General features: G+C 42.4%; 2 protein-coding genes across 3 annotated transcripts; one reads left to right on the top strand and one right to left on the bottom strand.

Moving 5' to 3' along the window:
• Window positions 1-2,820: 2,820 nt before the first annotated feature.
• Or51d1 (olfactory receptor family 51 subfamily D member 1) lies at window positions 2,821-8,919 on the bottom strand. The gene is given in 3 exon segments (XM_070035350.1): window positions 2,821-3,809; window positions 5,611-5,710; window positions 8,887-8,919. Coding segments are annotated over 3 exon segments (1,122 nt in total).
• A 5,631-nt stretch (window positions 8,920-14,550) lies between these two features.
• Trim68 (tripartite motif containing 68) lies at window positions 14,551-24,774 on the top strand. Of its 2 annotated transcripts, XM_070035159.1 has the most exons (8): window positions 14,551-14,659; window positions 16,289-16,478; window positions 17,141-17,610; window positions 19,213-19,308; window positions 20,349-20,609; window positions 21,064-21,086; window positions 21,625-21,725; window positions 21,913-24,774. In XM_070035159.1, the coding sequence occupies exons 3-8, from the start codon at window positions 17,185-17,187 to the stop codon at window positions 22,461-22,463; spliced, it is 1,458 nt and encodes a 485-aa protein (XP_069891260.1). In that variant the 5' UTR covers window positions 14,551-14,659; window positions 16,289-16,478; window positions 17,141-17,184; the 3' UTR covers window positions 22,464-24,774. The 2 variants fall into 2 exon arrangements, with proteins under 2 accessions (XP_069891260.1, XP_069891259.1); XM_070035158.1 differs by lacking the exon at window positions 16,289-16,478.
• The last annotated feature ends 1,107 nt before the right edge of the window (window positions 24,775-25,881 follow it).

Genomic DNA, 25,881 nt, shown 5'->3' with positions numbered 1-25,881 from the left:
ATAGCACAAATAATATAGGAAGTTCTTATTTCCTAACAATCCGATTAAAAGACTTCAGAATTCAGAGATTATCCTTCTGTATTGAGAATATAAAAGAATCATTGTTCAGTATAAAGATTCAAAATGATCAAATTGGTTCCAAGAAAAAAATAGTCCCAGAAAAAAAATCACAAGGATATTAACAGTGATGCAAAAAAGGTCAGATACCAAGGGAAATTGATAACTGCTGGAAGGTAATCAAATTACTAGGCATACAAAAGAGCAAACAAATGAAAATTACTCTATCTACACAAGAGATTAGCTTCTGGCCTTGGCGTGGAAGCTGGTTATGAAAACTGAGGACTACTATTCTTAGAATACTATGGCTTGGATGAAGCTAACACATCTCATGTTGTCAGTTTTACTGTTTATTTATTAATTCATTTATAGTATACCAGTCCTGGGGCTCAAACTAAGAGCCTAGGCCCTGTCCCTGACCTTTTTTGACTCATGGCTAGCACTCTACCACGTGAGCCACAGGTCCAGTTTTAATTTTTTGGTGGTTAGTTAGAGATAAAAATCTCATGGACTTTCCTGCCTGGACTGACTTTGAACTGCATTGCTCAGATCTCAGTCTCCCGAGTAGCTAGAATTACAGGCATGAGCCATGGGCACCCAACTATTTCACCATTTATTGTTGCTAACATTTATTGGTCATTATTTTCCATTTCTATTCACACCAAATGTCTTATTTAGTCACCACATTTGTCCAACAGAGTCTACATTACATTTCGATTTTATAGTGTTGGTACTTCCCCAAATCACTGAAGTTTATTAGGTTAAGTAATTGGCCCCCGAATCAAAGCCATTCATCCCCATCGCTTGCTGTCCCATCTAATTCCTGTCTCACAATCTCTCTTTCCTAGATGAAGAGAGAGGAAGGAAACTCTTTTCAGAGTTGTGTAAATTTGATTTCAAAACTGGAACCCAACACCGGGGAAATAAATTGCGACTTCTCTGAAATGTTGTGAAAACTATTAGGAGACAACGAATGGTTTCTTTTCTTTGAGTAGGTTGGTTATCATTAAGCAGTTGTACAAAGGAGTTGCCATTCCACAAAGCAGTTTATGAATACAGTGCATTTTGATCAGTGCCATAACCACAAATCAGGATAGCCTCACATAGTCACAGTGGTGATACCTGCACCATTCACATCGTGGCTCATGATGGTACAGTGAAGCGTCCCCTAGGAAGGCCAGGTCCTTTGCATTCTCACAGTCATTTTCCTCTAGTCTTCGCTTCCCCAAAGAGATTAACAGGAACCCCTATAACCAAGGCCTTTCAAACGTATTTGCCCAGCTGTGGAAGCCTTAGGGAAGGCAATGCCAAGGAGAAGAGGCAGGGAAGAGAGGAAGAGGTGATGAAAGCACCCAAAATCCTTGTGGTTTAGATGGATACTGTGGGGTCTAGGCTTGGAGTGGGTGTAAATAAGACGTGTTTCTTCTCAATCCTAGAGCCACAACCTCAGTCTGAGCTCAGCCCGAGAATCTGCATGTCTTAGAGTCATAGCTATCAACACTGGAAGTTGTGTCTTCTACTCAACAGTCAGACTTCTTCAACTTCCGACCTCTGCCCTCATCTCCACATGTGTCAGGGCCAAGGAACACAAAGATTGTGCTCAGTCTTGTGCCAAACCACCCAGACCAAATACACAAAGGAAGTGTGTGCCTACCATGCCACAGACATTTGCGACATATTATACACAACTGACAAAGGTAAATACAACACATACTGAAAGTTACAGCTGCACTAATACTATAGATCCCACACATTGGTGTACTCTATGCCATATGTAACCAATATGAGGGAAGCATTCTGATGAAGCCTACATAGAATACTGTCTACCATACAGCATTCTCACACAGACGCATATCACACATCAACTGACTAATACCACAGGAACACAGGGAAGGTACAGGAAATATACACCTACTTGTCAAAGAACAACTACAATACTCACCGCACCAGACAAAACAGGTCTATTTCATTCCCTCCTTCCACCACCTCTTCCCCCTTTCCTCTCACATCAAAGTACATACATCCACATAAACACATCCACACTCACACCAACAACCAGAATACATCATCTTTTATCAGTCTCTTTCCATTACCATCCCCCAAATACCTTCATTAATGCTTACTTGTGACTGTATCATTACTCTGGAGTGTGAGTAATAAGGGTTTTTCTTTTTCATTGTTATTGTAAAGGTGATGTACAGAGGGGTTACAGTTACACAAGTCAGGTAAAGAGTACATTTCTTTTTTAACAATGTCACCCTTCCCTTGCTCTCTTCCAGTTTTTCCTCCTGTCCCCACCCACAAGTTGTAGAATTCATTTTCTTTTTTTTTTGGTCAGTCATGGGGCCTGAACTCTGGGCCTGGGTGCTGTCCCTCAGCTCTTCAGCTCAAGGCTAGTGCTCTACCACTTGAGCACAGTGCCACTTCCAGAATTCATTTTCAACATAATGTCTACTGAGTACCACTGCTGTATTTGTTCACCCTTTGTCCCACCTTTTCTGTGTCTTCCTTACCTACCTAAGACAGATAAATGAACAAACAAGACAGAAAGAAAAAACAAAAACAGCAACAAGGACAAAACCTCAAGTTTTCATTTCCTGGAGTTCATTCCGATAAATATCATTTTATATGACCAGAGGCACATAGACCTTGCATCTTTGTGAATCCTAAGTCCAGTGAGTCGGATTTTCTACTCACTAAGACAATCCCCAAATCCTCCTTCTCTCATCTTTGGCAGTATTGAGGACACTAGGTTGGAACTCCTCACCTCTCACCTTGGGAGAATATATGGGTGATCCTTGAGCGGATTTCCTTGGTCTTGACTCCATAGACAATGGGGTTGACTACCGGCGGCAACAACAGATAAATATTAGCCATCACTACATGGACCAGGGAGGTCGGGCCGCCCAGCCTGTGCACCACTGAGAGCCCAATGAGGGGCACGTAGAAGACCAGGACAGCACAGAGATGGGAGATGCAGGTGTTAAATGCCTTGAGCGCTGCCCCTCTGGATGACAATGCCAACACAGCCCGCAGGATGAGGATGTAGGAGAAGCCAATGAAGAGGGAGTCTACACCCATGACTGAGAGGATGATGAAGAGTCCATAAACCACATTGACCGTGGTATCAGTACAGGACAGCTTCATAATATCTTGGTGCAGACAAAAGGAATGTGTGACAGTATGTGTTCGGCAGTATGACAACCGCTTCAGGATGAAAGGCAGTGGGAAGAAGAATACAAATCCCCTGATCAAGGCAGCTAGCCCAATCTTGGCCACAGTTGGCCCTGTGAGCACCGAGGCATGCCGTAAAGGATGACAGATGGCCACAAAGCGGTCAAAAGCCATGGCCAAAAGAACAGCTGACTCCATGGCAGACAGAGCATGTATAAGGAACATCTGGGTCAGACAAATATTGAACTCGATCTCCTGGACACCAGTCAAGAAAAGACTGGCCATCTTGGGCATGGTAACAGAGGAGAGGATGAGGTCAGTAGTAGAAAGCATGGCTAGGAAGAGGTACATAGGCTCATGCAGGCGACTCTCCACACGAATGATAATGACGATACCCAGGTTGCCCAGAGTAGCCAGGGCATACATAAAACACAGTGGGAGAGCCAGCCAAAAGTGTGTGTTAGGACCCAACCCAGGAATGCCCACCAGTAGGAAATAGGCTGGATGAATCAGAGTTCTATTTGGAGTGCCCATGACCGGAGCCAAGAGCTGTCACTTCTGTATCCCAAATGCAGAGTCTAAGAAAAAAAAGAAGAGAAAGATCATTTTGTCTTGTCTTGGAGAACAGTCAAAACTTCTAAGAAAAGGGCACCAAAGCAGCAACTGTGAAAAGCAACTATGTATTTCTGGTCATTCTGGATCTACTTCCAACTTGCTACTATGATTCTCTTTATATAACCTCCCTGAACACCCCAAATCTTATCTTGTCCTTCAGTGCCCCAGCATGACATAAGAAAATATTCATCCTATTCATCTTAGGGAGGGAAGGCCCACTCACAGAACAGACTAAACAGTTCATTTTCAACTCTGATGCTGCTGAAGAGGCCACTGGTCTTAGCAACTTTTCCAAAGAGAAGACAAGTTTGCACAGACTTTCCATCTAACCTGAGCTCTTCTGGATTATTTAGGTCCAGACTTTGAGATTCAGTCTCCACTTGCCTCTAAGATCTACTAAAATCTGATCTAGGACAGGAAGCAAGTTCTCACTCTGGAACGGGATTTCAAGACAGAGGTTTATGTTTATGTCTTTGTAGTGTGGCTAAAACTCCCCTAATAGAACCATCTGAAGTAACTAAAAACACCATGGCCCAGGAAATACATCAAGCTCAGGAGATCAGTTTCTAGCAGATGGCCCAGGAATCTATTCTAAAAATACAATTTCTTTCCCCTACAGATAAAACAACAACAACAAGAAGAGAGCTGTATAGAGCAGTTTTGGTGTTCTAGAAATCGGGGGGGGGGGGTAGGAGCAGTAAAAAAGAACTGTGATTACCAGTCCTCCACAAAAAGTACAACAGAATCTGCCCTCCGGATCTCCCAAGATCCACATGGAGAGTCAGCGGCTGGGGTGTGGCTTGGAAAGCAGATGCAGCTGATCCATGGAAAATGAGTGAGTCCCCCTGCCGCCACTGCAATCTGCTGACCACACGCACAGCCCCTTCTCCACCTGTTCTCCTGGGTGGGTATTTCACACCAGGCTCAGCTTCTTTCCCTACACAGGACACTCTGTTCTGAACCTCTGGCTTGAGGGCCGGCCATAAAACTTACCACCTGCTTGATATTTCTACAGGGTAGTTTATGGGCCTCATGTTCATCTTGCCCAAATAAGATCCATTCCAACTGTGTGCTTTGTCTCTGATGGACTGTCCATGCCCCTGTCTCTAAAGAGCAAGCCTGGAAGTGTCTGTTTTCTGCTTAGCAAGTTACGGGATGAAAACAGCTCTGCAGTCTACAAAGACTTTTACAGCATGGCTACAACTTAACATTCTAGTTCAGCTTCGAAACTTCCTTATCACCAATCATACGCACGCACACGCACATGCACGCACACATACACACATTTTACATTTTCCTGGGTAACTTAATTCCCCTTGCCTTGCTTCCTAAATGGCAGGTAGGAGGCTAGAATTGTAGACAAAGGTTAGAACAACCTCTCAGAGGCTTGAAGAAATTCCTCCTTGGGTTTGTCTCAGAACTAAGCTACCATCATCTTCCCTGCAGGACACAGTTCCTAAGGATTTGCAAAAATCCAAGAGAACCTCCCTCTGCCTCCTGTCCCTGGTCTGAAGCTGGTCCATCCGTCATCAATGCCTCTGTCCAAGGCCACCACCCATATATACATTTTCTGAGGGCCCTAGGGAGTTAGAGGAGAGATAAGTGAACTGGGACTCAGGGTCCCAAATGCCCAAAGAAAGCTGAGGCCTGACTCCTACTCAATTCTTCTGAGATCACTTTAGGAAATCAGAATGTGATGTGGGGTGGAAGGCAGGAGTTACCGGAATGGAGATTACACACCAGAATGCTCCTAGACATAGATACTGGTACTGAAATCAGCTGTTTGCTGCTTCTGACTTCTTGATGCTGCCCTCTTGTGGTCACTCAAGAAAATTTCGATCTTTGTGCCCACTGGGGGCAAAGGCTAAGAGGGTGAAATGTGAAGCATGTAGAATCTGAGTCTGAAATCTGAACTCTTTCCCCTGGGCTACACTTCCTGTTCAGTTCTCCTTCCCTCTTTCCCTCTCAAGACAATTCTTTCCTCCATGCATGGACAATCACAGCTCTCCGACCCCTCCCTAAATGAGCTCGTGTAGATTGGTTGTTTGCTGTGGTCCTCTGTCAGGAAACAGACTTGGATCCACTCACTCACTCATAGTTTGCCTAAACATTTTGCTGTGAAACAGAAGACACTGACTCTTCTCCAGTGGATGTTTGTGCTTGCTATTATTAGTCAAACACAACTGGAAAAGCCAATGAAGTAGTAGCACACCCCATTGAAATAGTTTCACAGCTGTCAAAGGAATGAAGAGTGTGGATTATTTTGAGAACTGCTGTGGTGGTTTAATGGGGACAAAGCCTTGAATGGGGGTAGAGTGAAGTGGGTTGAGAAATAGATGCAGATGACCTTTATTTTAAAGAGCAGAAGTGAAATGGTAATAAAGAGCTGAGAATTCCAAGGAGGGATTTTAAATGTGTATTGCAGAATGGGAAGAGCTTGGACATAAATGTCAACACACTGAAGTTAATGGAAAGAGCCTTTCCAAGACTTAACTTTCTATCTTCTCCCTCTTTACAACAACCCAAGCAATTGTGTTTGCTTCCATGCCTCCATTACTCAAACACACCAGAAAACTCTCCTAAACTTAAGGTATGATATTATTTACTGAGCATAGGATTCTTCTGGCACTCCAAACTCAATACTTAGTGTGTTAATTTCATTATTAACAAAGTTCATCACCTCTGGTCATCCCAATTTGAACCTCATTCATGATCCGTTTTTTATTTTATCACAGAAATTTCTGTTGCTCATGGGAGATTCTTCCTTTCCCTCCCCTCCTCCTCCGTCCTCTCCCCTCCCCCCCACCTCCTCCCTCCCTCCTTCCCTCTCTTTGTTCCTCCCTCCCTCCCCCCCCTCTCTCTCACACACACACACACACACACACACACACTCACACATCCCTTTCAGTACTACCAAATCTTCTTTATTTTTGTCTCCTACAAATCATGTGAAGTAGATTCTTTTCCTCTGTCACGTCTAACTTTACTCCAGGCAAAGCCAGGGTAATCTCTTACCCAGATCATGGAAAGTCTACTTGGACCATTGCCTTGAAGAACTCTGCCAATAATGTTAAAGAGTCTCCACTGTTCACTGATCTGGGTAAGAGATTCACTGATCTTCAGACTGTTCACTGATCAGTCTCACTGAAGAACCTTCCTGAAGATGCACTGTTGGCTGTGTGGCCAGCATATTCTTCCAAACAGCTCCAGAGTACCAGGAACTCCAATGGTCTTTAGAATGAAATGTTGAAGTTCACATTCATAACTCAGATCATAACAACCCCATGAGCCCCCTCGGTGTAGCTTGCCTATGCCCATCTCTAACCACTCTACCTCTCTTTCAATGTACCAAGTCCCAGATATACAGAAATTGCCCCAGTACATCATGTGGCATGCTGCTCTCACTTTCTGCCTTCACATGTCATTTCTTCATGGTGAAAGCACCTATTCCTTTCCCTGCCTTGGCCTTCAGCTAGCTGTTAAACAAACATCCTTCCTTAGACTTTCTCATTCCTCACCTTGATGGAATCACTTTACTCTTCTTCCTTCCTTTACTTTCACTGACACTTAATATTCTGAGGTTAGGTGTTTTAAACACTTCTTTTCTTTTCTTTTAAATACATTTTTTGGACTTTAGTGTATTTTAGTAACAAACTTACAAGAACAGCACAGAAGACAGACAACATTAAAAACACATACTTGCTGGGAGCTGATGGCTCATGCCTGTAATCCTAGTTACTCAGGAGGGTTGAGGACCATGGTTCCAAGCCAGCTTGAGCAGAAAAATCCCCATGAGACTCTTATCTCAAACTAACTCTCAAAAACAGAAAGTAGAGCTGTGGCTCCAAGTGATAGAGCACTAGCCTTGAGCAAAAAGAATTCATGGACAGCACCCAGGCCCTGACTTCAAGCTCCACAACCAAAAACAAACAACAAAAAAAAAAATACTTGCATGTAGGACAACTCCAAAAAGTAGAGTGAATGGATGGAATCTACTCTATGATAAAAATGCTACAAACACTATTTGGTTGCCATCAATAAGAAAAAAACAAAAACAAAAAAATCCAAATGCTGGCATTGTCCAGAAAAAAAATTAACAGGCTTATTTAAACTTACTGTTATAAAGTTCAACTGCTGACACTTGTTCAGTGAGACATTTGACTTGCGTTAGTGCCTTACATCCTGCCATCTATTAAAAATTCACACACAAATGAAATTGAAAATACTTCCAATCCCTGATTTCTGTCTCCTATTTTTCCACTCGCAATCATGTACTTAAGTACCTTTTGACCCCACTGGGGAGACTCTAACATTCAGAACTACTGATAACATCCTCATCCACTGGGGAGACTCTAACATTCAGAACTACTGATAACATCCTCATGGATTCTTAAGCACATCCTCCATGTACACAGCATGCTGGCTGGGTATCTTTGGGCATAGTTGTTACACATTTGGCATGGATAGCACACAGGTTGGTATCTTCAAAGAGGCTATCCAGATAGGACTCACCTGCCTCCTGCAAAGCACCAATAGCTGCGCTCTGGAAGCACCCATCTGATTTGCAGTCCTAAGCAATTTCTCCCAGCAGAAGCTCAGTGGATTCTGTTAGCATCTAATTTTATGAAGCACCACAGTACCAAACCTGGAACAATGAGGTTCTTCCACCCCTCCAGTAGAGGGAGCACTCTTGCAAGAGGCTTTTGTTGCCAGTAACAACTGGGTGTTTTAGCAGTGGATCTGCCAGCAGTCAACTGGGTATGAGCCATGGTACAGAGGGGCGTGACTCATCCCCCTTTGCCAGCTTGACTTCAGAGAACAAGAGACAGTCCTGGCTTCAGGGAGTGGCAGCCTCTTTTAAAACCTTCCAAGTCATTTTACTCTCTTCTTGTCTTTGTAAGAAAGAAGAACACTGCCTACATTTGTTTAAAAGGGAAAGTATACATAGTCCTTCACTCACTCATAAGATAGAAATTCTTCTTCTTGATGTTCAATCAAACCCACAAATCTATTGGGTTTTTTTTTTGAGGCATGTCTCACCAGAAGAAATTCTTCTTCTTGATGTTCAATCATAACCCACAAATCTATTGTGTTTTTTGAGGCATGTCTCATAGGTTGATACTGTGAATGTTTTGGAAGGTATAGCTAACATCAAACTGATATCTCACTGCATGACACAGACCAAAGTATGACTTTAAAAATAATAGCTATAGCCAGGTTCTGGTGGCTCATGCCTGTAATCCTGGCTACTCAGAAGGATGAGATCTGAAAGGATCAAGAGTCAAAGCCAGCCTTCACAGGAAAGTCGATGAGACTCTCAGCTCCAATTAAGCACCAAAAAAATCTGGAAGTGGAGCTGTGGCTCAAGTGGTAGAGTGCTAGCCTTGAGGGGAATAAAAGCTCAGAGGCAGCACCCAGGCTCTGAGTTCAAGCACCAGGACTAGCACAAAAATGAAAAGAGAGAGAGAGAGAGAGAGAGAGAGAGAGAGAGAGAGAGAGAGAGAGAGAGAGAGAGAGAGAGAGAATAACAGTTACCCTATAGTTTTCACAGTAATGAAATGATTCAATATAAATGGAAAGTACAGGGACATATTGAAATGCCTGGGATCTGAAGGACATGAACTTGTCTAATTCTGCCATCACCCATCTCACAGTCCCTCACTCTCCCTCACCATAGGCCTCAGAAGCATTATTTCAGTTCCTCAAAAGACAATTCTCTCTCCTCACCACCTACTTCTGAATATTTGCTCAAACTCTTGCTTTGTCTGGAATGGACAACCCTCTGTGTCCTTCCTCTAAATTCCAACAAGCCTTTAAGATTGTGTTTTAGGTGTCACTTGTACAAGAAACTGTATACTGGAGAATGTTCTCCTACTACTATGAGCATCCACAGTTCATTTGCAGCTGCCTAATGCCACCATTTTTTCAGTCAGGAAATACCAATGTATGTGTCAGTAGAATTAACATTGAGAAATTGGATATACTACTGAAAGCAATCTACAGATGCAATAAAATTCCCATCAAATTTTCAATTTTCACAGAAATAGAAAAATCAAATCTAAAACTTATTTGAAGCACAACAGATCTTGAATAGTCAATCTTGGAAAAAATGAGCAGTGCTGGAAGTATCACAATATTATATTACAGGGTCATAGTAACAAAAACAAAATAGTATTGGCAGTAATACACACACACGCACACACACACACACACACACACACACACACACACACACACACACACACACAGAGCATGTAAGCCAGCTGCCAATAGTTTAAACCTATAATTCTGTCTACTCAGGAGGCTGAGACCTACAGAATTGATGCTCAAAGCCAGTTTGGGGAGAAAAGTCTTCAGGACTCTATCTCCAATTAAGCAGCAAAATGCTAGATTAGAAGTAGGATGTAAGTGGTAGAGTGACAACACCCGTGAGAAAAAAAAATTGAGTTTAAGCCCCAGACAAGTACACACACACACACACACACACACACACACACACACACACACACACACACACACACACAAATACACACCATACCATCTAGGCACATAGATCGATAGAAGAGAATTTTTTTTCCTTTTGTTATTTTTATGTTTTTATTGTAAAAATACTGTATGGAGCAATTACAGTTACATGTGTAAGGTAATGAGTCCATTTCCTATTGAGCATTGTTACCTCCTCCTTTGTTTTTCCCCTACCATCCCCTCCCTCCTCACCTCCACAACTCCTCCCTTCCCTCCCCCCAAGTTGTAAAGTTCATTTTCAACATAGTGTCTTGTACATCTCATTGTTACAATGGTGCATCTTGTATCCTTATTTCAGCGTTTTGTTATTTCCCTTCCCCTCCCCAAATTAGAAAAATGTATATACAAGATGCAGGCCACCAACATCAAATACAGTGAAAACAGGGGTTATACCATGGAGGAAGAACATACAAGACAAACAAAAAAAAATCACATAGTACATTTTAAATAGGCTAAAAACAATAGCAAGAAAGAAAAAAACCACTTGTGTCCCTATCTTGGGGTTCATTTCACTTAACATCATTTTATATGGTCATATGTACATAGCTTTTGACCTTTTCTGCTTGACATATACTAGTTATTGCAAATAAGGGAAACCATGGGACCTATGTTTCTTTGGGCCTGGCTTACTTCACTTAGTATAATTTTTTCCAAGTCTTTCCATTTCCTAACAAATGGGGCAATGTCATTCTTTCTGATGGAGGCATAGATTTCCATTGTATAAATATACCACATTTTCTTGATCCATTCATCTACTGAGGGGCATCTGGGTTGGTTCCATATCTCAGCTATGATGAATAATGCTGCGATAAACATAGTTGTGCTGGTAGCTTTAGTATAGCCTTGTTTGTGATCATTTAGGTAAATGTCCAAAAGTGGGATTGCTGGGTCATAGGGTATCTCTCTTTATAGTCTTTTGAGGAACCTCCATACTGCTTTCCAGAGTGGTTAAACAAGTTTATATTCCCACCAACAATGCAGTAGGGTTCCCTTTTGGCCACAGCCCCTCCAGAATCCGTTGTTATTAAATTTCTTGATTATAGCCATTCTAACTGGGGTGAGGTGGAATCTCAATGCTGTTTTGATTTGCATTTCTTTTATGTCTAGGGAAGTTGAGCATTTCTTCATGTGTCTACTGGACATTCTTATCTCCTCTTCAGAGAAGTCTCTCTTTAAGTCTGTAGCCTACTTATTAATGGGGCAGTTGTTTTTTTTTTGAGGATTTGTTGTTGGAGGATTTAGTTTTTTGAGTTCTAAGTATATTTTAGATATGAGACCCTTGTCTGTTGTATGACTAGTAAAGATCTTCTCCCAATCCATGGGCTTTCAGATCAACAGAACAGAACTTTAAGAATCCAAAAATAAGCCCAAACAGCTATACCCATCTGATTTTTTACATAGGAGTCCCAAACAGATGCTGATGGAGGAAAGCAGGTCAACAAGCAATTAAGGTACTTACACATCCATGTTTATTGTAGCACTGTTCACAATAGTCAAAATATGCAGTCAACCTAAGTTCTCATCAACTGAAAAATGGATGGAATGGGGAGGGAGAAAAAAGATTAAGTGAATATGAAGTGCAAGCACTTTAAATACATATATGAAAACAGACCATGGAACTTGTCAAAATTATTTTTAAAGTTAAACAATATACTCATAATCATAAATACATTGCTGCTTGTAGAAAGGCAATTCACTGAGAGATTTAAAGTTTAAGATAATTTACCAAGAGATTTAAAGTTTAAACAAATCTAAGATCTCAGCCTCCTGAGTCACTGGATTACATGTATGAGCCACTAGTGCTTGGCTCCTAATACAAATTCTTAGTGACACCTTATCTCCAAGGCCAGGAGCACTTTCAGAAAGGCCCTTCACCTCTTCTAGACAGAATCATAGATCTTAGGTCTAGACTCACATCCTCTTCAATCCCTGATCCCCTCATCTGACATTAGAGTCAAACAAAGTCTAGCAGTTTTGCTGCTCTGGAATGAGATTTGTTCTCTCTTGGCTGGGGCTAGCACTGAGTAAATAGAAAAGAGAGGTACTCTAACTTCCCCTACTTGGAACCCTGGAAAGTGTCAGGTTTGCCTTTTAAACATTGAAGACTTTTTGAAATAGGTGAAGAACAGTAAATATTAACATCATCATAAGAGATGGAGATTTCGAAGATAATTTTAAGGTGAAGCGAGCTAGCTGCCACTGGCTTCAATTCCTCTCAGCCTCCTCATTCTACCTCTAGCAATTTCTGTTGATCAACTTTAAAAGTTCATGCCTAAGATTACATGAAACTTAGGTTGTGGCTCATACTTCTTCACAAAGTGTGAGAGAAGAAAAATCAGAAGTCTCTTTAGCAGGACAGTTGTATGGCACATAATGGTGTTTATCTCTGGACTCCTTCCATAATTATAAGGTTCAGGGGTTCCCTTAGCTCTCTACTTTTCTTAATTCTTTTAACTTTATAGAAACTTTACAGAAGTATAATCAACTTTGACTTCTTTAAAAGCACTGTTTACATGAACCATAGTTATGATTCCAGTATTCTCTGTACTGATGCTTAACAAATGTTTACTATGTCTGGTTCTATTAAATGATTAACTATCCCATTAGGACAGTTCTTTCTTTCCAACCAGATGAAGCACACGATCCAGCTTAGACATCAGGTACATTTATTCTTTCTACGTTTGTGATCCCATTTATCTCAGGAATTTTTTAGGCCTGGTTCTTCATAATTTTAAGCTTGACCTGGACTCTGATATTAGCAGGAGGATCTAGAGTGTCAGTTCTAACAATGAAGATACTACTTGAAACTTGATTTCAATTAGAGGATTTTTGGCTGCTTTCATGAGAACAGTCTATGCCTTCACTTACTTGACAAAAGTCTAAATATCAGAAAAAGAAAAAAAAAAAAAGAAAGACGAAGCCCTGGTTGTATGAAGAGCAATCTACATCCCCGTCCCAGCATGTGTGTGGTGTATGAGTTTGTGTGTGGTGTGTGCATGCATGTGTGTGATATGTGTGTCTGTATTTGGATAAGGGTGTATGTGTGTGAAAAAGACAATGTTTTTGGGTTTTTTTAAATGGAAGTGGAGCTTTGAGCATAAAAGCTCAAGGACAGCACCCAGATCCTGAGTTCAGGCCCCAGGATCAGCAAATAAACAAACAAATAATAAAATGATGATTTATGACCAAGGATTCTACTTCTCCACCATAGCCCAATATCCAAAACTGGTTCATCACAAGAGTGAGGCAAAGATGCTTGTGAGAGTCGGCTAGGAAGCCTAGGAAAGTTTTTCGTGAGAACCCAGGACCTAATGCCTGGATGGGGAGATAGTGGAGAAACAGTCTACTGCTGCAGGGCGCCAGTGGCTCACTTGTAATCTCAGAAGGCTGGGATCTGGGGATCGCAGCTGGAAGCCAGCCCAGGCAAGAAAGAAAGTCTGTGAGATTCTTATCTCCAATTATCCACCCAAAAGCCAGAAGTGGAAGAGCTATAATTTAAGTGACAGAACTCTAGCCTTGAGCAATAGAAGCTAAGCAACAGCAGCTAGGCCCTGAGTTCATGCCCCAGTCCTGGTACCAAAAACTAAAATAAATAAAAAATAATAATCTACTGCCTGTGGGGGTCTCAGCCTGTCCCTGAGGTCACAGAACCAAGTCTTGTCACTAAATTGAAGCTGGAAAATGCCAATGAACCGATAACTGCATTTTTATCTTGGGAGGGTGAGGGGTCGTTTTCTAGGGCTCTACCCCTTGAGCCACAGCTCCACGTCCAGATTTTTGGGTGGTTCAACTGGAGATAAAAGAGTCTCAGGGACTTTCCTGTGCGGGCTGATTTTGGGCTGCGAACCTCCGATCCCAGCTTCCTGAGTTAGCTAGAATTACAGGGGTGAGCCGCGGGCGATGGCTAACAGAGCCCTCCGACTGCAAGGCCTGCGTGACTGGAGAACCCCCCCAAGCCTCCATTAGGCCACTCCCAGCCGGAACCTTCGCTAAGCCAAGCAGACAAAATAACTTTGACACGCCCTACAGGCGAGCGGAGCTCCAGCCTCGATCTCCGATAGGCTAGGGCAGTCCCGATCCCTGTCGGTGATTGGCTGCTCCTTCTGTACGTCACCAGCGAGGCGGAGCCGGCGGCTGGAAGTCGCCTCCGCTCATTGACTCCGGCGCTGTAGGCGGGACTTACGGCGGAGTCTGGCGCGCGGAGGGGGATCGCCGCCACCGCGGAGACCTCGACTTGTAGGCCTTCCTCCCGGGATTGGGTCCCAGGCCTCGGGCGCCAGGCGGCCGGGTAAGTGCCTTGTGCCGTGGAGACACCGCGTCGCTGCTGACGCCGGAGCCTCAGCCGCCAGGCGTCTCTGCTTCGGGTTTCCTCCGCGCCGCCCTCCTCCCCTCGGGCCTCCCCGTGCCCCAGGCCCCAAGCCCCCCCCCCCCGCCCGCAACCCCGGGGTCACTGCTCCCTCCTCCCCTCCCGCTCCCCCCTTCCCCTCCGGGGCGCCCCGACGCCTTCGCAAGAACCATCGCGGCCCCTCCCAAGTCTTTTCCAGACTGGCTCCCCAATCTTCCCCCCTGTCTTCCTTTCTCCCCCTCAGGCTCGCCAGGAGCCCCTAACAGGTGCCCGGCCTGGCCTATCTCCCCCAAAAGGCTTTTCCAAACGGATAACCGACTCCTCTTCATGCCCCCGCCCCTCTCCTTGCCCCTTTCCCCCCCCCCTCCCAACCTCTAGATCGTCCTCTGGCCCCTCCCCTTCCCGTCCCCCTCCTCCTCTTCCCCTCCCCCTCTTCCTTTGGTGAGCCCAGAGTCATTCACAAATGCCACCCAGTCCCTCCCCTCTGCCTTTTTCCCCTGCCTCCTTCCCCCCACCTTCCTCCTCTTTCCCCCCTCAGGTGCACCCTGAGTCTCTTATTAACAGGCACCCACCCTGTCCCTCAAAAGTCTTTCCCAGATTGCCTCTCCACTTCTGCCAGAGGTACCTTCATGGCCTCTAAAAATGTTTAATCATCCAAGGTTTGTCCAAGTCATTTTATGTATAAATGAGAACATTAAAACGGGTCTTCCATTGAAGAGCAATATCTCTTTTTACTTATTTTTAACCTTTAACTCTTATGTTTCAGTAGTTCATGGCCCTGTATCACAATGATGTGCTTCCACCCTGCTTTTAGAATTTTTTTTTGTATTTAGGTAGTTGTACAAAAGGACTTCAACTCAGCATGTCCATTTATGAGTACATTGTGTTTTCATTAGTGTCAACTCATGCATCATCCTCTTCCCCCCCTCCCCATAATTTATCTCAACCCCACCCATCTACCTCATTATTATATAGGTTGTATGGAGCTTAAACTTGGTGCTGGGAAGCCAGAAAATAGACTCTTAAGTTTAGTGCTTTATCAAAATTGGGTTTTAAGATACTGGATCCCACAGTTTGGCAGTGATGGTAGAAGAAGGAAAAACAAAAGGCTTGACCTGCAGATGGCCTGTAACAAAGCACTTGTAATATTTACTACTCTGCTTCCTCTAGGAAGCCACTCTGGATGACCCAAATCATAGTGATTTCTTCTCTTTTCTTGAATTTGTGTTATATTTTGAAGCTGAACAGCTTAGATATTTTGCCTAAAATAGAATGGTGGAACCCCATCTGTAGACTGAGAATTAGAGAATTATGAAATAAGCTAAGTTCATTGATGTAAAATATGCAGAACTGGTATACATTGTAAGTACTGAAGGAATATTTTCTATTATTATTACGGATTTATGCTGTCAATTAGCTAACAAAATTTAAATGCATGTTGAGTTTAGAAACTTTCCTATGCCTTCCTGGTTTGTTTATTTGTCAAATTTATTCAGCCAGTATCTGCATGACAGCTTCTATTTAGTTGCTATGGATAACAGTACTAAACCGACATGGCTTTTCCCTTTACAGACTCTTATCTAGAAACACAGACCTGCAAAGTGAATGAATAAATACTTCCAAGTGAGCCAGAGCCTGGTATTAACTATTCAAGCTCCATACCCATCAAGGCCCTGGCAAAAGTCTCAACTGTTTCTTTCTGGAATAATGAATTCATCAATATGGGCTTGGTCATCAGCACATTATCTTCCAAGGTTTATCAGTTCGTATCTGCTTCTAATACATCACTACAATCTGGAGAGAGGGTCCTGGCATGTTAAATAAGCATATTAGTGCTGGAGAAGTAGGCGGATGTTTTCAGGGCACAAGAGAATGCAAGGGAACTGCTGTTTCTCTTACATTTTTACATCTCAGTGTACAGCATAAGAAAACAAATTGAGCCTTTAGGCAGTGGGCATTGGCATATAGCTTTTTGCACCACAAAGTATATGTGTATTCTTATGCCAGAGAGTGAGGCTAGAGGTATTTATCACCTTATTCTGGGTATTGAAAACACATTTCATGTGACTTCCTCTAGTTCAAGAAAAAAAACCTGTGCTGATTATAGATCATAATCAAAAAGTGGGGATGGTCTGATAGAGCAGACCAGAGCAGAATCAGAGTTGGTTAAATAAATAAGAACTGAGAATACCCCAAATCTATTCATTTAGGCCAAATCACTCCCAATCTGGTATATCCTTTCTGTGTTATGAGTGATGTGGCCAGTCAGAATGTTTAGTAGTTGAAAAGGCTTAATAATAATGCTTGATTAAGCTTAAGCTCAATAAAGATCCAATAGGAATGTTTTTTGTTTTGCAGTCACTATTTATTGATCTCTCTGTTCTCCTGTTACATTTTTCTCTTGTTTTCTTTTACTCTTTGCAGCCTTCAATACTTCTTTGTGGTTTTATCTTACGTGAGAAGAAAGCATGGATCCTAAAGCTTTGGTGGAAGCCATTGTAGAAGAAGTGGCCTGCCCCATCTGCATGACCTTCCTGAAGGATCCCATGAGCATCGACTGTGGCCACACTTTCTGCCACAGCTGTCTCTCTGGCCTCTGGAAGGTCCCAGGAGAATCCCAGAACTGGGGTTATACCTGTCCTCTTTGTAGAGCTCCCGTGCAGCCAAAGAATCTGAGGCCTAATTGGCAGCTAGCCAATGTTGTAGAAAAAGTCCGACAACTAGGGCCATGTCCAGAAATGGGACTAAAGAGTGATGTGTGTGAGCTCCATGGGGAACAACTAAAGATGTTCTGCCAAGAGGATGGCGCCATGATGTGTAAGAGTTGCAGCCAATCCCCGGAGCATGAGGCCCACTCTGTGCTGCCCATGGAAGATGTTGCTTGGGAGTATAAGGTGGGAGATAGAACCCAGCCATTCAAGTCTTTCCTCTGCCCTTCACTTGGTCATTTGTACATTAAGGTCCTGACTACCAATCCCAGAGACTTGAGATGACTCCTCTGGTTCATGACATTCCCAGATCCTGAGAGCTAATGCACTGTTCAATACTTTTGCTTTTATTCATGACCTAGAATTTCTTTCTCTCCAAGCCCAGTTTACCTAATAAAGAGATGACTTCAGTATTGAAAATAGGAAGGAGGGCGATTTTTGTTTTGGTTAGAGGTGAATGGGTGAGTTTAACTAAGAGTATCAGCCCAGGCTGCATCTATCAGAACCTGTGAACCTTAGGGAAAATGAAGGTAACATTTTCTAGATAAAACTGAAGCTTAGAATTTGGAGATAATAATCATTGAAAAGGATTGTGGACCAGTCACTTAGGAATAATTTGCCAAGTACTAAGATGTGCTTAAGCACTAAACATGCATTAATATATATCGGTATTCTTGTTCTGATTAGAGTAAATGAGTTAAAAGAAGATGAAAGGTTTGGACTTTAGTTCTTGATCATGGCAGGGTTTGTGTTTTGGATTCTGTTGTTTTATAACTCCTCTTGGTCCCCTTGCCCTCTAGGATGTGCCATCTCTGTTGTACCTTCAGTTCTTTTCCCATACACACCCTGTCAGCTTCCAACCATCCCATTAACTCCATTATCCCAATGATTTGGCAATTAATCCTTTTCTGGTCTTAATTTTCTTTCTTGGTATCAAGATTAAAGGGTAAAAATGTAAGACAAATCCTGTGAATTAACAAGTGCTGTGATTAATTCCTAAAACATTAAACAAACCTGCTTGCACATTTTGTTTTGAGACTATTAGAATAGGGAAATAGTGTAACATTATAACATAAGAGTTATGAACTGGGTTAAATTCCACCTGCTTACTAGCTATCTGACTGAATGTTTTCCACACCACTATCAAGGGACCGAAAGTATCCAGGCATGTTTAGTGCACTTGATAAATCTTTAACAAATAGGATAATCAGAATTAAAAGTAGTATTAGAACACATTGCATTATGCTTCCCAATGGAAATTGACTGTATTGCTAACCTAGGAAAGTGCTTCTTTTAATGAACACATGAACTACCCAAGGATGTTGGTCAAAATCAAATTCTTATTTGATAGGTTTGGAGGGAAGCCCAACATTCTGCCTTTTTAACAAGCTTTCAGACAGTACTGATGCTGCTGATCCTGAGCCACACTTTTAATAGAAGGTTCTGGGAGACCATAGAGAACAAGATAGAAAAGAAAAAAAATGGACATAGACAGGAAAGTCTGTGGTTTTTTCCTTAATTTATTAGAAAGCTTGAAGGTAGATCTTTTCTTCTACTTTACAAACACTTAGGTACTATAGGAGTTAACTTGGATTTTCAGCCCATAGAGCTACCAAGAGTATCATCTGGGTAGACCCTGTTTCCTCTGGAGTAGTCCTCCTAGCATCGACTAGCCTACTGCCTGAAGGACACTGGTTTTCCTATCATCTGCTAATGTTAGGACACCTATATTTACCAACCTGGGGTGCCTGAGGTGGCCTCATGAGATTTTTAATATGTTTCTTGCAGTGGAAACTCCATGAGGCTCTGGAACATCTAAGAAAAGAACAAGAAGAAGCCTGGAAGCTAGAAGTTAGTGAGAGGAAACGAACTGCCAACTGGAAGGCAAGTTGTCACCTCCAGAAGGAGTTTATGTTGCCTCTGTTGTTTTGGAACTGATATTGGTAGTTTCCTTATCTCTGCCAAGCAGGATTGGGGTCAGGAACTCTGAGATCCTAATACCACCTTTGTTTTTACCTTTCTCGGGCCTAAACTTCTCCATGCCAACTTGCCCTTTTTTTTTTGGTGGCACACACAAAGAACTGGAGCTTGAACTCAGGACCTTACATTTGCGAGGGGTGTGCTCTTCCATTGGAGGCATGGACACAGCCCCTTTTCATTTTAGTTATTTTTTTTCAAATAGAATCTTTTTAATCAGGGTCAACTTGGCCCCTAATCTTCCTATTTAAACCTTCCACATAACTGGAATAATTGGCCCCGTTTAGAGGTTGAAACTCATTAGCTTTTTGCCCAAAATGACCTAAAACCACTATTCTCCCAATCTCCACTCTCCAAATAGCTGGATTACAGGCTTGAGCGACTATGCCTAGTGCCATTGCAATGTCTTGATTGTAAGGGAGGTATGGCTCAAGCAGTAAAGTGCCTGTCTAGCAAGTGTGAAGCCCTGGGTTCAAATTCCAGTACTGTCAAAGAAAAAAAAGATCATGATAAAGCCATATGCCATATTCTCTGACCTAATGTCCTCATATGTAAAGAAGAAAAATATATGCCTAGTGTACACATTCACTTAGTGCAGCTTGTAGAATGCTAGTGAGGAATAGTTTCTGTTGCTTTCCTAAGTTCAAATATAGTTGCTGAGCTCAGATATTAAAATATTAGAAAGTCACCTCTGAAGTATTTTGGACATGGTTATACTTAGCCTGAAAAAGAGTCCCAGGATAATACCTAGGAGCTATGGGAAAGAAAAGTAAGAAAAAACTATCCCTTGTCTTTGCTTCTGTAGCTCCTAGTAACTGGTTAGATCAAAAGATTGAACAGTATATCAAACATTTACAGAATATATGGATAATGCACACGTCATTATCTTTAATCCCCAGTGATCCTTATACTCAATATCAGTACTGACTCCAGTCTTACCTCTTCAGATTCAAGTGGAAACTCGAAAGCAGAGTATCATATGGGAGTTTGAGAAATGCCAGCAATTGCTAGAAAAAAACAACCTACCTGTTCAGTACATAGAGGTGGAGGCAGTGGCAGCTCTGGCCAGCCTGGAGCTAGAGAAGGAGGAGACAGAACACAAACTGGAGTTGAATCACTTGAAGCTCATCCAGCAGAGCCAAACCCTGTGGAGGATGATTGTGGAGCTAGAAGAGAGATCACAGAGGCCTGCCCGCTGGATGCTTCAGGTGAGTGGCAGCCTTTCCTGGAAAGCCTGAGGGAAAGCTAAAGTTAGAATGAGCGAGATTCCAGACGAGAACACCCGGTCTTCTTATCATCACTCTGCCTGCCAGCTGTATGCTCCAGCTAATAATTGCTGTGCTCCTCCCCTGGCCCATGTGTGCCTGGAGGCCAGGTCGTTCACTTAGCTAGGAATAGCACAGCAGGGACACAGGCAGTGTGGCATCATTCCAGCCCCTTCCTTCCATCCTGGGAGTCAGGAGATGGAGCTTGGCGGCAGCTAGTGCAGTTGATTGCATTCAGCTGCCCTCTCATAAGCTTCTCTCCCTGTGGCCCTGAACAGCTTTTTCCCCTGCCTTTGGTATCTCTCTCACTTTGAAAATCCCCTCCCAAAGTCACTGTCTGTCTAGTTCCCCTGAGACAGCACATACTCATATTCTGTTATTTTTTTTTTTCTCCTAGGATATTCATGAAGTCTTAAACAGGTATGTGCCAGTCCTTGGAGCTTCTAGGCAGCCCTATAGATGGTAGAGGTGTCCAGCCAGAGATGGGGAAAGAGCCGAGACTGCCACCCACAGGAAGAATGTTTCTCTACAGACTCCTGCCTCTTACATGATATTGGCCAAAGAAGCTTTATCCATTTTCATCTTTCCTTTTTCTTCTGTTAATCACGTTCATATTTTTTTTGTATTAGCAGTAAAAATTTCAAGTAAAGATTATAAAACATGTGGTTTCAAGTAGACAGTTGTAAGAGGAAAGAAGATGGTCTTACCCACTCTGAGTATTTAGCCTTTCTCCTTTGTAGCACATTGCTTCCTTTCCCAGATGTACACTTAACTCTTCCTACAGCATGGTGGGACAGGGGGGAGCTGTACAAAACAGTTTGAGGCTGAGCCAAACTGCCAACCTGTTATTACCTGTCTGTCAGTAATGGCAAGGACACCCACTAATAGTCTCTGGCCAAGCCCTTCTTCCCTATACTCTGCCCATGGGCAAAGTCAGCACTCCTCTCTCCTCTGCCAGGAGCAAGTCTTGGAGCCTACAGCGGCCAGAACCAGTCTCTCTCGAGCTGAGGACCAATTGCTGTGTGCTGGGGCTAAGAAAGATCCTGAAGACCTATGCAGGTAATTGATATTGGGAGAGACTGTGATGGGCAGCGGGAGGGACTTCCCACTGAAACAAAACAGCTCAGTGCCCTCTGGATGCCTCATCTGGCCCCACCCCACTCCCATCCGTCACTGGCACCAAAGAGAATTCCCCCAGATCCCCTTGTTCTTTATTGGTGTTATCAACCAGGATCTTTTTCCCTAGCTGATGTGCGCCTAGATCCAGATACAGCTTACTCCCGCCTCATCGTGTCAGAGGATAGAAAATGTGTGCACTATGGAGACATTCAGCAGAAACTGCCAGATAACCCTGAGAGATTTTACCGTTACAATATTGTCCTGGGAAGTCAGTGCATCTCCTCAGGCCGACACTACTGGGAGGTAGAGGTGGGAAACAGGTCTGAATGGGGTCTGGGAGTGTGTAAGGAAAATGTAGACCGGAAAGAGGTGGTCTATTTGTCCCCTGACTATGGATTCTGGGTGATAAGGCTGAGAAAGGGAACTGAGTACAGGGCAGGCACCAATGAGTACCCACTCCTGTCCTTGCCAGTGCCTCCACGCCGGGTAGGAATCTTCCTAGATTATGAGGCCCATGATATCTCCTTCTACAATGTGACTGACAATTGCTCTCACATTTTCACTTTCCCCCGCCAGCCCTTCTCTGGGCGCCTCCTGCCCTACTTTAGTCCTTGCTACAGCATTGGTGCTAACAACACTGCTCCTCTCACCATCTGCTCATTGGATGGGGAGGACTAGCAGTGCCACCAACCCAACCAGAGCTGGAATTTAGTCTAGCACATAAGAACAGGAGGACCGGCCACTGACATGTACCCGTGAACCAAGCTTAGAATCCAGGGATTTTTTTTCTTTTTCTGCCTGACCCCGCAGTTTCTTGTTACAAGGCCAAAATCTGTGACTAAGCTACTCATAAGAAAGCAAAGCCCCAGAGTTAGTTGGCAGATGCTTTAATTCAGGTTTGCTGGTGCAAGCGAACTATACAGTTGACCCAGTCCTTTTTCCTGACTAGAGGAATGCCAGGCAGCAAGAAAACATGACTTGCACAGAGCACCCACTACATCTCCCTGAGTATAAGTGGGACAAAGCACTGTCCCTTAGGCTCTAAGGAGACCAGTGTTCCAGACCTGACTTTTTGCTAATTGGTATGATCAGGAAGCTCGTGAGCCTTGGTTCGTGTTTTCACTCTATGAATAAGTAACACAAAATGGCCTTAATGAAGCAAATTCTTTGTTACACAGCTCTGGAAGGTAAGGATATAAAAAATATTGTAAAATGATTTTCACATTCAAATCAAACACTAGTGACAAACTCCTCTGATGTATGTCACACATATCTACATATCACTCATTACATTTGCATCTGAAGCACCTCACATGTTTGAGAAAAATGGGTGCAATTGCTCTTAAAAAGACATTCTACTACCTCCCAGAGTTGTTACAAAAATCCAAGATCCATCTCACACCTTAGGTCTTTTCTCAAGGATAGAGGAAGGAGAACCACCGAGTCTTCACGTGCAACCTATCACGTATAGCCAGCTCCTTCACAGCAGTAACCTGGTTCTTTCTGGCCTCTCCAGACAGCCTAGAGCCCTTAAGATTAAAAAGAGTCCATGCCATTGGAATAGAGTAGTATACTGTGCATTGGAATAATAAATATGCTTGTTTCTGAACTTGAATGGGGAGTGTGGCCTCAAGTCAGAAAGTAAGGATAATAGAATAGGTAAAAACAAGCAAACAGGAAGAAAGGCTTCCCCACCACTTAGATTGGCAAAATTTTAGATTTTTTTTCTTATGCCACAAAGAAAACCTTTATGGTTATTGTAACTATTTTCCCTACCAACAGGAAAGGGAGATATGGGCAGAAATAATAGAATTAGACACAGAAAATCAGTTTGGAAGTCATACTGTAATGGAGGGAAATTAAGATTCATATTGGTCTATTGACCTTAAAGTAATGGCTGTGCATGTCAGGGATGATTGTATAAAAGTAATTCACTGTTACTCGTAGGACTATCATATGGGATTGATTGAGACTAGAAACAAACACAAGAACTCATGGCTGTCCCTATTACAAGATCAAACTGCATGTCGTTCCATGATGCCATATAACACAACCTCTGGTGCCATTTATTTTTGAAGGTAGTGATTATTAGGTTGATCAGCCAAGTAGATTCTAGGTTATTTATACACACATGCAAAGTGCCTTCCAATTGGCTGTAATAAGGACTACTAAAAATTGTCCCAGCCAGGCTCCAGTGGCTTACGCCTATAATCCTAGCTACTCAGAACGCTGAGATCTGAGGATCACAGTTCAAAGCCAGCTCAGGCAGGACAGTCCATGAGACTGTCCACAAATTAACCACCAAAAAGCTAGAGCTGTGGCTCAAGTGGTACAGTGCTAGCCTTAAGCAGGAAAAAAAGAAAAGAAAAAAAAAACCCTCAGGGACATTGCCTAGGCCCTGAGTTCAAGCCCTAGTACCAGCACAAAAAAAAAAAAAAAAAGTTCTTATATTTTAATTGTTTCTGTTGTTTATATATGATGGTGGTAAAACAAGCCAAAATAGAAAAATAAACTCATTCTTCATAACATGCCTCCAAAATGCTTCTTGAAAATGAGCAGTAGGAGACACATTTCTTTCAGCAGCGTGCAGGGGAAATGAGCTGATGAGTCAGGGCCCTATCCTGGCAAAGAAGTGAACTGATTTACATTAGAGAGACTTGTTTGTCTTTGTATGAGGATTTCATGGGTAATAAGAGTTGAGAAATAGATTCTTAGGAAGCACTTCCAATTATATTCTTGGACACTTAGTAGAGGAGAATGGGAGCAAATTGATACTGCTATTTTACTATGATCTTTTTATTAAGCCAAGCAAATATTAGAAAGTTCTTAAAGAAGATTATCGGATGATAAATACATTCAAACTTGGAATGCATTAAGTAGTTAACTAGCCTCAAATGTAATGTACTGTTTGGGGTTTGTTTACAATTTTTTGGCTGATTTGAGTGTAATAATTATTTCAAGAAATAAATAACGTCATTATTTGACTAAATGCTTGTTTCATATTGTCTAATTTTTAACAGCAAAGATTAAAGTTTACACATGGATGAAAACCCTTCTCTATAAAGTAGTTGCTTATGCTTCCTTTCCAAGAATTCTGTAAAGCCAAAAGTTTGTTTGATTGATTGTTGTAGCTTAGTCTAATTGTGCATGTGCATTTGTGTGTGGTGGGGATGGGGGAGAGGGTGTTTATTGAGTCTTTTTGAGTAAGGGAACTTATTTGGATGTCGAGAATCAAAACATTTTTTTCTGCCTTAGAGAAGTAGTTAAAACTGCATAGAACTGAATTCTACTCCTGCTCAACAACTATTTTGAAGGATAATTTCTTTCATTGTGACTTTCATATTGATCCATAGCGAGAGGAGGGAAGTAGTCATATTGAAGGGAAACTTCCTTCAATAACATATGTAACACCCAGGGTGACTTCTCAAACTGCTTCTGTACAAACTTACTTATTATAGACTACGGAATGCAATACCTGAGCCTTGAAGGGAATACATATAAAAAATGTAAAATGGTTGAGTCCTGCAAAAGAAGGAGAAAGAGCAAATCCTGTGCATAAGAACTTAACCAGGAAGTATAGTCCCACCTTTTTCAAGCAAGATTGGTTGATATCTTAAAATCCATTCTTAGTCCCATGCACTGGTTAAATGAACTTTGTATGATGGGAGAGGTACCATATCTGCATAGGATGTAAGAAAGCTAGGATTTTTGTTCAGTTTGGTATAGTCATGACCAGGAAGTAGTATACTTTGAAATGTATATAATTCAATAAAGAATGAATCTATAATTTTAAGCGTTGTTGATGTGAACGAAGCATAAAGGCATCCAGGAAACCTTCCTGATGAAACTATGAGGAAGAAATTTCTATTTGGGCTTCAGGCTACACTAATTTTTGCTTACTTTATATCAGATTATTTAATGTATTCTTCTATTTAATGGTTATATTTAATTCAAGTTTTTCAGAAACAGCTACAATTTTCAACTGAAAATTGTAGCTGTTTCTGAAAAAAAACATTAACCTTTGTGTAATCCAGGTTTTAACTGTTTTGGGGGACTTTCCTGCATCCTTGTGAGAATTTTAAGAGCCTGATTGCTA

Source organism: Dipodomys merriami, unplaced genomic scaffold (assembly GCF_024711535.1).
Source record: "Dipodomys merriami isolate MVZ:Mamm:240054 unplaced genomic scaffold, mDipMer1.0.p SCAF_25, whole genome shotgun sequence".
NCBI lineage: Eukaryota > Metazoa > Chordata > Mammalia > Rodentia > Heteromyidae > Dipodomys > Dipodomys merriami.
This window is presented reverse-complemented; position numbering and strand designations above follow the sequence as displayed.